The 13,493-nt window shown below is 44.5% G+C and overlaps 1 protein-coding gene across 1 annotated transcript; it reads left to right on the top strand.

Annotated features, from left to right (window-relative positions):
• Positions 1–2,373: 2,373 nt before the first annotated feature.
• On the top strand, positions 2,374–12,223 carry anapc5 (anaphase promoting complex subunit 5). Its single transcript, XM_062999470.1, has 17 exons — positions 2,374–2,682; positions 3,556–3,635; positions 4,187–4,290; positions 4,595–4,823; positions 5,463–5,523; positions 5,603–5,704; positions 5,830–6,020; positions 6,557–6,638; positions 6,768–6,860; positions 8,170–8,351; positions 8,861–8,996; positions 9,514–9,588; positions 10,218–10,339; positions 11,234–11,341; positions 11,447–11,594; positions 11,698–11,860; positions 11,955–12,223. Exons 1-17 carry the CDS (start codon positions 2,467–2,469, stop codon positions 12,164–12,166), a joined length of 2,304 nt encoding a protein of 767 aa, XP_062855540.1. The 5' UTR covers positions 2,374–2,466; the 3' UTR covers positions 12,167–12,223.
• Positions 12,224–13,493: the final 1,270 nt, after the last annotated feature.

Raw genomic sequence — 13,493 nt, 5'->3', positions numbered from 1 at the left:
TAATTCGTTTCATTAATAATTTTATAATTCTCTATGTTTTAGCGTTCAAATTATTTATTTTGCTAATTATAATGTTTATAAGGTAACAAATGCAGCAGAACACACTCTTCAATTTGTTTACAGTCTGAAGCAGACACTGAATTTATTGCATCATCAGTCTTTAGAATCTGTATGATGAAACCACTAATATTTTGGGGTTGCTTTGGGGTCCTATTCCACCTTAAAACATTGAGTGCATGGCAAGAATCCCTCTGACAAGGTGACGATCAATCTTAGGGCTTTGGCCATCTGATCTTCCCTGCTGCTTCAGGCCTAACAGACCATCATGTCTGTGTAGACACCCGGCCCGCCGATAGCACCCCTGAGGTTCGAACCCAGATCTCAGCAATGGTGGGGTAGCGTAATAGAATAAATTTGTACTTTCCAACCACTTCATCCAGGTCAGAGATACGGTATGTCCAGTACCACCCAAAAACACTGGGCGTTTGGCAGGAATACACCCGAACAGGGTGTCAATCCATCACAGGGCATCACAGACTTACCTGTTGTCTGTTGTTATTTGTTTTTCATGTTTTATTATAAAAAGGACGTGTTATACTTTTCCAAACTAATATTGGTCAAGCTAAATTACACATGCACCTCATATACACTGTGACGTCCAGCCTGTTACGTATTAGGTCGTAACAGGGTGGACCATAACAGGGTGGACATTCTGACATAAAATTAGCCATTAGCTAGCGAGTGAGCAAAACCATGCTAGCATAAAAGTGAATTCAGACAAAGAATTCTCTGCTTTTTAGTGTGATAATTTTTAAAATGATCAAATCGTTTTGCTTTTTCTCATATATCCCATAACAGGGTGGACATGTTATGATTGACCATATAAGACTTTTAGGATAAAATGTGGAAAAAACAACATTAAAATGAGGAGTTTAATAAGCCGCTCATCTTCCACAGTTGTTTTCTCTCCAAAAAGATCATGTGAGCTCCAGGAAATGATGTCAGTATGTAAAACAGCTCTTCATTTTAAGAGACAGTAGTAAGAAATAACAGGGTGGAACAGAAACCTGAGGGACGTGTGAAAAACCCTCATAATCAGCAATAAAATCAAACTCATAAAGAAAAAAAATCCAGGGTTTAGAGGGACTTAATCAAAGCTTTTAAACAGTATTAAAAGACTGAGATATTTTCATGATTAAACCTCATATATCATCACTAAATCAGAACGTACAGCACTGGGGATCATGGGAAAGCCTCTAGTATCTAAGAGATAAAAACAGTTTGTATACAGTCATTTCATTTGGGGGGTAGAAAACATTGTGTTTAGTATTTGAAAGTGTTCATTATTTCAGTAAGATGTTTAGAAATTGTATTGTTTAAAATGTACTTAATAAATACATCGATCAGTACTGGAGACACAAAAGGCACCGAATTGTAGGAACGACCCTGCTGGTTTTTGCTGGTTACCAACCAGAATTTGTTGTGGTTTGTGCACATCCATGCTGTTTTAGTTGGTCATAACCAGCGGTGGCTAAGTGGGTGGCACTGTCGCCTCACGGCAAGAAGGTCCTGGGTTCGATCCCCAGGTGGGGCGGTCCGTGTCCTTTCTGTGTAAAGTTTGCATGTTCTCCCCGTGTCTGCGTGGGTTTCCTCCGGGTGCTCCGGTTTCCTCCCACGGTCCAAAGACGTGCAAGTGAGGTGAATTGGAGACACTAAATTGTCCAAGACTGTGTTTGATGTAAACTTGTGTAATGAGTAACTACCGTTTCCTGTCATGAATGTAACCACAAGTGTAAAACATGACGTTAAAACCCTAATAAACAAACAAACAACCAGCATTGGTTGTGTTTTGAACCGGATACTGCTGGTTTTTGCTCATCAACAAGCAGAATTTGTTGTTCTGAACGGGTTCATGCTGTTTTTTGCTGGTCACGAAACCAGCATTTGCTGTGTTATGAACAAGTTCATGTGTTCTCTTCCAAAATCCCACACTGACCAGCCAGCAGAAGCAACATTTACCAACTGAAACCATCTCAGACCTACAGTCTTACAATGTTGTGCTGTTTTAAACAGTGTAGAAGTGGTGTCCACATACTTTTGCCCATTTGTTGTACTGTATATTCAGTGGTATGTGTGCATGCCAGTAGATGGCGGTCTGCCCCACTTCAGTCGGTTCAAACCCCGTCGCCAGATCCATCGAAGAGAACTTCATGAGGGCGTTTTGAATCTGAGTTAACCGTGTTAGCGCTGTTAGCTGTGTGGCTAAATGATAGCAGCTAGTTAACATAAGTGATAGTGAATATGATTCGTTAGCTGCTAATTAGCATTAGCATAGTAACATTAGCTCTGTGTTAATATTAATAATAACAACAATAATAATGGCTAGACTGATTCAGGTGGTCTCGTTAGCTCAGCAGATGTGTAGTTAATATCGAAGTTGAGTACTTTAGGAAGAGTAGTATTAGAATGGCGACTGTACAGGAGGGGGTGTACTCCAGCCCTGCTGTTATGGGTGCAGGACTGGTACAGGGGAACATGTTTGGGATTAAGGACTGGGTTACACCGTATAAAGTCTCAGTATTAGCACTGCTGTGTGAGATGAGCTCCAGCAATCAGAATCAACCTGCAATCAACCTTCAGCACAGGAGGAAACTCAACCTGCTCATCCTCCCACTCCAACAGGTATACATGTGCATATAATACCACTATTGATTAGGGGCATTAAGCTCTGGGGGTATTTATGGTCAAGGTATACTGCTGGGACAGTGGTAGCTTAGTGGGTAGAGCTGTGTGCTATCAACTGAAAGGTTAAGAGTTTGAATCCCAACTCTGCCATGCAGTCACTGTTGGGCCCTTGAGCAAGGCCCTTAACCCTCTCAGCTCCAGGGGCACCATACAATGGCTTCCTAACATTGTCGCAGATATGCGACAAATAAAGGCATTCTATTCTGTTCTACACAGGGCAGCGGTGGCTAAGTGGGCAGCACTGTCGCCTCACAGCAAGAAGGTCCTGGCTTCGATCCCCAGTTGGGGCGGTCCGGGTTCTCCCCGTGTCCGTGTGGGTTTCCTCCAGGTTCTCCGGTTTCCTCCCACAGTCCAAAGACGTGCAAGTGAGGTGAATTGGGGGCACTAAATTGTCCATGACTGTGTTCGATATAACCTTGAGAACTGATGAATCTTGTGTAGTGAGTAACTACCGTTCCTGTCATGAATGTAACCAAAAATGTAAAACATGACGTTAAAATCGTAATAAACAAACAAACAACAAGGTACTGGACCAGTAAGATACTGCCAGGTTGCCCCTCAATTGCTTAGATTGTATACTGTCACAAGTCGCTTTGGATAAAAGCGTCTGCTAAATGCCTAAAATGTAAAAAGATATTATAATTTGGGGCATGTGACTGAAGGTGCTTAAGGAGGGTGTAATGGTTGAGTACTTTTTGTCTGGGTGCATTTATGATCGAGAGGTATTTGGAAACTAAGTCACTGAATATTTTGTACATAATGTTTAATTCATTGTGTGTGTGTGTGTGTGTGTGTGTGTGTGTGTGACAGGGTCCTGATTTAACGTTCGAGCAGTTCCTCAGTACAGTAGAAGATTGTTCTCCTCTTATCATGAATTCTGTTAAACAAAGGTAACCTTTTAACATCCTTCTGTCATTCTGTCTCTCAGTACATGGTACATGATGTTGGCACAGTGTTGGCATGCCAGCTTCTTTCCTGACACCCTTAGGATGGTATGCAGACGTGCTACATTCATCTACGATGAGGGTCTGTGAGGAAAGACGACACGTCTCAGTAGCTCTTAAAGAGCTGATTGCATTTGTAGGTTTGATCCAGATGTAATGAATTAGCCAGAATTTAAATCATCAATCATTTTAATCATCACCTAAAGAAAACCTTCTTCTAAGGCTCTGGGACTCCACCACAACCACGGTGAGAGCTGATATTTGTAAATGGATAAATTGTAGTACAGTGGTGAATCTTTCCAGAAGTGTTTATTGTAAGGATGAAGGATGTAGGCATCAAATTAGTGTCTGTATCGGCCAACGTTCATTTCTTTTAGTGTTTGTTGTTTCTGTATGTGGGACTGGAACCCACAATTCTCAGCTTTGAGGACAGATCCAGTCGCCTTAAAATCTTAAAATGTTTCTCTGCTGTGATGATCTTCCTGGGTTTCTCTCAGGTTGTGTTCGATGGCGGAGAAAGAGCTTCAGGATATGGAACATTTCTTTGCCATGCTGCCCTCCGCATTTAGTGACTCTGAGGCCTTCAGAACCAGTGTGGTGGGTGAGTGGCTTAGCTTAAAGACACTTGTAACGTAACGTAACAAAACGTAATACTATACTACCACCACCGTGCTTTACAGCATGTACAGTGTTGGGTTGCACCACAAAACTCTCATCCAGTGTCTATTTTGGAGCAGGCTGCAATCAAACAAGCCGTATTTAAATGGGCACAGAGAAGTCACAGACTGTACTCAGTCATTCAGTAGCAAAAAAGCTGCAATGAAATGCAAGTCGAATGTGAGCGGATGTAAACCTAACCGTAACTGAACATCATGCATCAATATGACGCTGTGCTTTCTGTGCAGGTCTGTTCATGCGTCAAATGCTGCTGGCGTACAACAAGCTCTCCTTCAGTCAGGTCTACAAGCTCTACAAAGCTCTGCAGCAGTACTGTTCTCGTGGAGAACAAAGCCGGCCTGACGTCTCCATTCTCACCAACGACCAGATGGAGCTAACGGCTAACGAAGACGTCAGCGTCGACGACACTCCGAAGATCGAGCTCCACATCCCTCCTCAGCACCAATCAGATCTCCCGTTAGTCTGTCTATACACTATGTTGCTTCTGTTACAGATTTATATCATGCTTTGGTCATCCTGGTCAGGGTCACAGTGGGTTCCGGTACCACCAGGTACCTCTGTGAATGTGCAAGAATACAGCTTGAACAGGGAGGCCACTCCATTACAGGACAGCACACACCCATTCCCACCTAGGGACGATTTAGAGCAGCCAATCCACCTAATGCATGTTTTGAAACAGCACTGTTGGTATCTATATGTGACCTGTAGTTCTTTAGAAATGTATTTATATATAAAATAGAAAGATCTGTTTCGCTTTCACTGGGTCTTGGGATGTAGGTACGAACACGCGAAGCCAAGTGTCATAAATACACTGACCAAAAGTATGTGGACACCTGACCAAAAGCTTGTTGGACAGCCTCCCCTCTTCTAGAAAGGCTTGTCCTGCCTTGCGTCCAGTATTTCCCGGTGTAACTGGACCAGCCGTGACCCTGACCAGGATAATGTTGATTACAATTGAATAATTTAGGAGTGTAGAGAGTATAGTGTGATGAGACTCAGTCTGCAGACTGCAGAGGTCACCAGAGCGCACATGGGAACTGAGTATATCTAAATTGTGCTGTGTTGGTTGGTCTTTGACAGCTCATGTCTCTGTAGGTGTGACGAGACCGGAGGGCCGCTGTCTCAGAAACAGGCGGAATATTTCCTCGCACGGCAGGTCAGTTATGGACACACTTTTATAAGGAGTATGGTGCAGATCTACGAGGTTTCTGAGTGTGTGTGTGTGTGTGTTGTAGGCGTACATGTTGAAGAACGATGAGAACAAAGCGATGAGTCCTGATAAACTTCAGGATGAGCTCAACAACATCCTCAAGTTCAACCCTGACTTTGCTGAAGCTGTGAGTATCGCACCATGATGGTCGTTTTAGTAATTTGATGGCTTTTCGATACGATACCCGTCTCTCTCTCTGTGTGTCTCTCTCTCTCTCTCTCTCTGTGTGTCTCTCTCTCTCTGTATACGCAGCACTATCTGAGCTATCTGAACAGCGTTCGCGTGCAGGACGTCTTCACCTCCACTCACAGCCTGCTGCACTACTTCGACCGACTCATCCTGTCCGGCGCAGAAGGAAAGAGTAACGGAGACGAGGGATTCGGACGCAGTCTCCGATACGCCATCCTCAACCTGGCAACCCTGCACTGTCGCTTCAACCACTAGTGAGAATCACACATCCAGTAACTAGTTCTCATGATGAGCTAACCTGTACATGCATCGGAGGGGGCGTGTAGCGATCCGGCTCTCCTTGATCAATTAGGGATCGGTAATGACTAAACTGGGAGAAAATGGGATGAACAAGCTTTGCCATGACAGACCGGAGATGAACACACTCACACTCCTGAGTGGTGAAGATCAGGGTCGCAGAGAAAAAAATAACTAATTGTATGTGTATTTTAATGAGCATAAACATGAAATTAACTTGTACATGAACTCCCCCTTGTGGAGGCTTTACGGTACATCTTGTAAACCACAGTGGGACCAGATTGTGCCCATTTTTATGAATTAATATTAATATTTTGTTTCGTGTTTCATTTTGATGCCTGGGTCGTGGTAAAAATGGACAAAATGTGGGTGGCTAGATGACATACAGCTGCTATAGCGCCCCCTTGCTGCACATCTCAATTTGTATCTCGCATTTAGGAACACGACGGCATGTGAAATGGTTCTGCTGATGTTAATGTTTCTTTCTCCACAGTCAGCAGGCTGATCTCGCTCTTCAGGAGGCCATACGGATCGCTCAGGAGGCTAACGATCACGTCTGCCTTCAACACTGTCTGGTACGGCATCAGCGCACTCTCCCTCGGTTCAGTTCTGTTCAGGATCGTTTACACGGTAATGTCGGATCATCAGAGCTCAAGATTTCTCCATCTGTGTGTGTGTGTGTGTGTGTGTGTGTGTGTGTGTAGAGTTGGTTGTACACGTTGGAGCAGATGAAGGGATCGGAGAGTGCTGTCCTCACCGAAGACTCTGTGAAAATGGCCGCACATTTCTGCCTACCTGTAAGTTCACAGCAGCATTAATAGGCCAAAAAATAAAGGAACACATTAACACCATGTTGACTCTATTAAAGGAGGACTGTCCATCCTCACTCAATACATACACCGATCAGCCATAACATTAAAACCACCTCCTTGTTTCTACACTCACTGTCCATGTTATCAGCTCCACTTACCATATAGAAGCACTTTGTAGTTCTACAATTACTGACTGTAGTCCATCTGCTTTCACCCTGTTCTTCAATGGTCAGGACCCCCACAGGACCACCACAGAGCAGCTATTATTTAGGTGGTGGATCATTCTCAGCACTGCAGTGACACTGACATGGTGGTGGTGTGTTAGTGTGTGTTGTGCTGGTACGAGTGAATCAGACACAGCAGCGCTGCTGGAGTTTTCCACTCTATTAGACACTCCTACCTAGTCGGTCCACCTTGTAGATGTAAAGTCAGAGACGATCGCTCATCTATTGCTGCTGTTTGAGTCGCTCATCTTCTAGACCTTCATCAGTGGTCACAGGACGCTGTTGGCTGGATATATTTTTGGTTGGTGGACGATTCTCAGTCCAGCAGTGACAGTGAGGTGTTTAAAAACTCCAGCAGCGCTGCTGTGTCTGATCCACTCATACCAGCACAACACACACTAACACACCACCACCATGTCAGCGTCACTGCAGTGCTGAGAATGATCCACCACCTAAATAATACCTGCTCTGTGGGGGTCCTGACCATTGAAGAACAGGGTGAAAGGGGGGTAACAAAGCATGTAGAGAAACAGATGGACTACAGTCAGTAATTGTAGAACTACAAAGTGCTTCTATATGGTAAGTGGAGCTGATAACATGGACAGTGAGTGTAGAAACAAGGAGGTGGTTTTAATGTTATGGCTGATCGGTGTGTGTTAAGGCTGCATTTATGTAATAATGTGACAAAACCGCTTTTGTTCTGGCTGTGTCGTTGTTTCCTATGGAGTGAGGCAGATTCGCTGCATTGCTTTGCGGTTTGTACGGCTTGCCGCTGCTCCTAAAATTTTGTCTGATGACCCCGTCTGCCGCTGACCTTTCCAAAGTGCCACAAATCATATGGATTGGGGGCATGTGCTAGTCTCTTGTCGTCCTTGGCCAGCATGGATGCCATTTATCATTTAAAAGTGTGAGCTTGGCTCCTGTACACATGCTCACACAAGCTTACAGACAACCTAAGAGAGATCCAGAGATGATGCATGTTCTGAGATGCCTACTGCAAGGGTTCTTGAGCTTTTCTGACAGGTGGAACTATTTTATTGAGATTTTCAGACTTCTCCTCCTTTCTACAGTACCTGGCATGTCTGGGTGTTCAGTCTCTGGTCCAGCGGGAGGCGCTGCAGGGCGTCTCCGCCCCCCAGCTGTTAGATGCCCAGCGCAGGACCAGCGTGCTCCTGTGGAAGCAGAGTCTAAACGAACTGATCGAGATCAGCCTGGCACAGACCGCCTCCCTGTGGAAGATGTACGGCAAGAGGTGAGGACGACGATTTCCCAGATTCCTTTGCTCTGATTAAGGATCTTGTTTATCCTTCACAAGATGGCAGCATCCTAACAAAGACATCTGAGAAAAGTCTAGTCCAGCTGGTTTTTATTCACATACAGCTGTAAGAGATGAGGGACACTGTCCACAGTCAAGTGAGCTTTGCATGACCATAGGCTTGAAGGCTTTGGTGCAAAAAAGAAAGCCCAGGAAGGAATCGGAATGTGATTTAAAGCTTGCTTGATTGGAGGCAGTGACACCCATGTTCCAGCAACTTCTAATCCATGGCGGACCATCCAGATAAACTTCCGTGTCGGAGGAGGTGTGTGTTAGGTACGGCCCTCCTCGCTCAGAATCAGGCTCTGCAGCAGTAAAGAAGGGAACCGGATACGACAAAATTGCCAAAAAAATGCATAAATCCAGACCTGAACCTCCTGAAATGTTGATGAGATTCTGATTCATTAAAACCCCTAATTAAGCAAGGGTGCACTTACTTTTTACAGCATCATGGCTCTCCAGCAGTCTCAGCTCCTGTTGAACCTGAACAGTTTGGAGCCGGTGAATTTCGGCGTTCAGCAGAACAACACCGAAGCGTTCACCTTCGTCCTGTGTCACCTGGCACAGCTCCACGCTGAGCAGGTTCTCCTCTTTCAACTTTTCCTCTGTTCCTAATCGTTGTATTCAGAACTGGTGATTCGGTAACCGTGTCATCCTGATCGGGGCCGCAGGGGGTCCGGTGCCACCCGGAAACACTCGGGGTTAATACAGCAGTGAATACCCCTACTGATATGTTTTTGATAAATGGGAGGAAACCCATGTTGTGAACGTTCCAAACTCATTTGCTTGGGTTGCGAGTGCTGCACAGCATCACGAGTCCTGAAGACCTGTGTTTTCATCCCTGCCTTTAGTCACAGTCTGTCAGGAGTTTAACATGTTCTCCACAATTGAGAATCGTGCAGAAGTTGGATTGGCAGCTCTAAATTCCATCCTTGTTTATGTATAAGCGATGTTGTTCAGGGTGTGTTGGCGCCAGATCTTTCACGACCCCCACGATGATGAAACTGTTATTACGAATGAATGAATGAATGGAAGAACTACTAACTGAACCATGCCACCTACTGGTATGTTGAATAATGTGCTTTTTGTCCCTTTGCAGGGCCTGTACGGGGCTGCTAGTGACATCATCAGACACCTGAAGCAGCGTTTTCCTCCTCACACTCAACATGCCAAGGTGAGACCACAATCAGAGTCCAGCCAAACTATTTCTCTTGCCCCCTTACAATCATTATAATGTTTATGCAACGCTGCTGCATTTTACTCCCAATTTAGTCATGTCCAATTCCTTTTTTTAGCTCCTGGTTGCACTACACACGCACACACGCACACACACACACACACACACACACACACACACACACACACTTCAAGCACTTCTTTTCACTTGATAACATTGATAAAGACACACGGCTTTCCTCCTCTGTGAGTTCCTATTCCCTTATGCAGGTGCCACGACCAGCCAGCAGAGGTCGCAATTCAGCAGCAATGAGGAACCCTGTTGACTTCTGTTAATCACAGCAGAGATTCGAACCCATGAGCCCTAGCTCACCACTGCTGCCACCCAGGTTCGAACCTCAGCGGTGCTGTCAGCCCTGTGATGGATGTCCTTTAAGCCCAATGATTCCTGGTGGAACCAAACCCCCTGTGACCCTGACCACAATAAAGCATTTAGATTACAAACTAAAGACCAATTTTAGCTCCCTCAGAATGACTAAACCCGGGCTGGTGAAGGATCATGTAAAGAAAATACACACTAATTCCAAAACTCCATGAAGCTCTACCGTGTGTTCCCTGTGGTTGCAGATCTGGATGCTGTGTGATCTGAATATCCAGTTTGAGAAAGCTATGAATGATGGGAAACATAACCTGGCTGAACCTCATGTCACCTCCATCTCAGCCCTCAGCAGTACGGAGGGTCTTTACAGGTACTGAGTTTGCGCATCTGGTTTGATCTCCATGATGACGTGTGTGTGTGTGTGTGTGTGTGTACACATTATAGTGTGTGTGTTCGTGATCGTGTGTGTGGGTTCATGAGTGTGTGTGTACTTGATGGTGTTTGTTCATTAGTGTGTGTGTGTGTGTATGTGTGTGTGTGTGTACATGATGGTGTGTGTGTACATGATGGTGTGTGTGGGTTCATGAGTGTGTGTGTACTTGATGGTGTTTGTTCATTAGTGTGTGTGTGTGTGTGTGTGTGTGTACATGTACATGATGGTGTGTGTGTACATGATGGTGTGTGTGTTCATGATTGTGTGTACATGATGGTGTGTGTACATAATGGTGTGTGTGTGTGTGTGTACATGATGGTGTGTACATAATGGTGTGTGTGTGTGCATGCAGGTGTGTGTGATTGTGTGTGTGTACATGATGGATTGTGTGTGTTCATGATGGTGTGTGCTTATGATTGTGTGTCATGATTTTGTGTGTGTGTACATGATGGTGTGTGTGTTCATGATTGTGTGTGTGTCCATGATGGTGTGTGTTCATGATTGTGTGTGTGTCCATGATGGTGTGTGTCCATGATGGTGTGTGTTCATGTTTGTGTGTGTGTCCATGATGGTGTGTGTTCATGAGTGTGTGTGTACATGATGGTGTGTGTTCGTTCATGATTGTGTGTGTGTGTGTTCATGATGAACTGTGTGTCTACATTATAGTGTGTGTTCATGAGTGTGTGTGTACTTGATGGTGTTTGTGTTCATGATTGTGTGTTTGTGTGTGTTCATGATGGTGTGTGTGTGTGTGTTCATGGTTGTGTGTGTGTGTTTACACAATGGTGTGTGTGTTCATGATGATGTGTGTGTGTGTGTGTGTGTTTAAAGAAAAGCTCAGCTGTTGAAGGCTATAAAACGAACATCAGAAGCATCTAAGATCCTGCAGCAGCTACAGCAGCAGTGTGAGAAGAACAAGAAGACTGAGATGCTCATCAGGTACAATAACACTCCTTACTCTGCATCATAGGGTCTGTCTCAAAACCTAGTGAGCTACCTTACTGCCTACTGCCTACAAAGCTGGTGTGTGTGTGTGTTTTGTAGGGTGATGTTAGCCACCGCAGAGCTACACTGGGACTCCAGTGGATTTTCGGCTGCTCTTCCTCTCCTGCTGAAGGCTCTAGCGCTCACACGCCAACACAACCTGCAGAGACTGGAGTCTAAAACTGTACTGCACCTCGCATACACACAGGTACACACACACACACACCATTATTTTCCTAAAATAAAAAATCGCCTTGATTTATGAAATATTCTGAACTGTGTGTGTGTGTGTGTGTGTGTGTGTTATATAGTTGATGTTGGGAGTACCAGAGCAGGCCCTTTCTCTGGTGGGTGACGTTTTGGAGAGTGTATTAGCCCACAGTGCACTGATGGATAAAGCTAAAGCTCTGCTGCTAATGGCACAGTGCCACATAGCTCTGTCTGCATCTGCCCCCGACCAAAACCGAACCCCCGGTGAGTTCAGATGCACCAATGTTGGCATTAATCCGAACATCGCTGGTACTAACAGCACGCTGTATCTCCTGTCCCGTTCTGTGTGTGTCTGTAGCACTGGAGTTGGCAGTACAGACTCTGGACGAGGCCGGTCTGTATTTCTCCCAGCTGGACTGTAAGCAGAGATTGCGGGACGTTCATTACCTGCAGGCTCGATTACATCACAAGCTGGGTAACGTCACGGAGCGCAATAAATGCGCCCTGCTGTTCCGCCTGCTGAACCAGGAACTGCTGCACTCGCCCGCCACGCCCGTGCATCAGCTCTGATCACACACAAACGTATTCATAGTCATGATGTCAATAATAAAAAAATGCTGTAAATTATACTGTCTACATTTTATGAAATGGTGTAATTTAACTTTGTGACATGGCTGCTGACTTCTCTGTGTCCATATTATTTGGGCTAGCTTGACTACACCTATTAAACAAAACCTTGTATTGCAATGGAAAAGTTTAAGAACTCCTGTACAGATTTTAGAAAGCACAGATCAGGAATGTGACTTCTATGTCCTAAAACTTGTCTTGATGGGTCAGATGTAATCCAAGAAGCAGTGCCATGAATTACTGTAGAAGCTGCTGGAACGAGGCTTGGAAGCTGCAGGACCAAAAATGTAGCTCCTGCACCAAATTTGGCACCAGGAAGCTAGACTGAGTTGTTTGCTGATTACATGATTACAAGGCAAAGCCTTCTGTAGGAAACTTCATTCAGGTACAGGGACCAGAAGAATTGTTTGTATGACTAAAAGTGAGCCATTCAATCCCAAAAACTTTACACTGTACCTACTGTGACGTATAATGGTGGTGTTATGCTCTGAGTTTTGTCTGACCTATCGAGAATGTGAATTGTACTGATAAGGCCAAGTCTGGGCCAGTAAACTAATAGTAATAGTACTAATTTACAAAACAGGTCTGTTGTTAGTTTGTATGGATTTCAGCTCATGATCTCAAAGTTAATTTCAATAAGAACACACATACTATTTATTCCTGGTGCTTTAGTGTGTATTCATGCCAACATCTAGTCATCTCTGAAACCTTGGTGTTGTCCTGAAGTCCCATCAGAAAATGCGTGCGCACAGCTGGTTTTCAATCTATGCAAGTGCTGCCACATCAGAAACTATAAAGACACGAGGAAGATGGACATCAAGGCTCTTCTTTGTACCAGGACCCAGGTGGTGGAATGAACTTCCCCTGTCTATTCGAACAGCTGAATCTCTTGCTGCCAAAAGCTTCTATCTGTTGTACCTATATTATTTTTGTTCTAACAGGGTTCCAGCAGAAACGGGTTCTTAGACTGATGTCTTCTGGTACTAGAATAAGAAAATGTTTAGCAAAAGCTGTACAGTCAGTTGCTCTGTATAAGTGCATCTAAACAGCTAAATGCTGTAAATATAACGATTAAGGGGTGATTCCTATTAAGTCCAATTAAGTCCTATTCCTATTAAAAAAAGGAATTTATTTATTAAGATTTTAACATTACACAAGATTCATCAGTCTACAAGGTCATATTGAACACAGTCGTGGACAATTTTGTATCTCCAGTTCACCTCACTTGCACGTCTTTGGACTGTGGGAGGAAACAGGAGCTCCCGGAAAA

The sequence above is a fragment of the Trichomycterus rosablanca genome, chromosome 7 (assembly GCF_030014385.1).
Source record: "Trichomycterus rosablanca isolate fTriRos1 chromosome 7, fTriRos1.hap1, whole genome shotgun sequence".
Classification (NCBI taxonomy): domain Eukaryota; kingdom Metazoa; phylum Chordata; class Actinopteri; order Siluriformes; family Trichomycteridae; genus Trichomycterus; species Trichomycterus rosablanca.
This window is presented reverse-complemented; position numbering and strand designations above follow the sequence as displayed.

Bases quoted from the DNA above. Each gene is read 5' to 3' on its own strand.
- anapc5 (XM_062999470.1), top strand. From the start codon at position 2,467: ATGGCGACTGTACAGGAGGGGGTGTACTCCAGCCCTGCTGTTATGGGT. The intron at 6,021-6,556 runs GTGAGAATCACA...CTTTCTCCACAG, and splicing joins CACTGTCGCTTCAACCACTA to TCAGCAGGCTGATCTCGCTC. The intron at 6,639-6,767 runs GTACGGCATCAG...GTGTGTGTGTAG, and splicing joins TCTGCCTTCAACACTGTCTG to AGTTGGTTGTACACGTTGGA.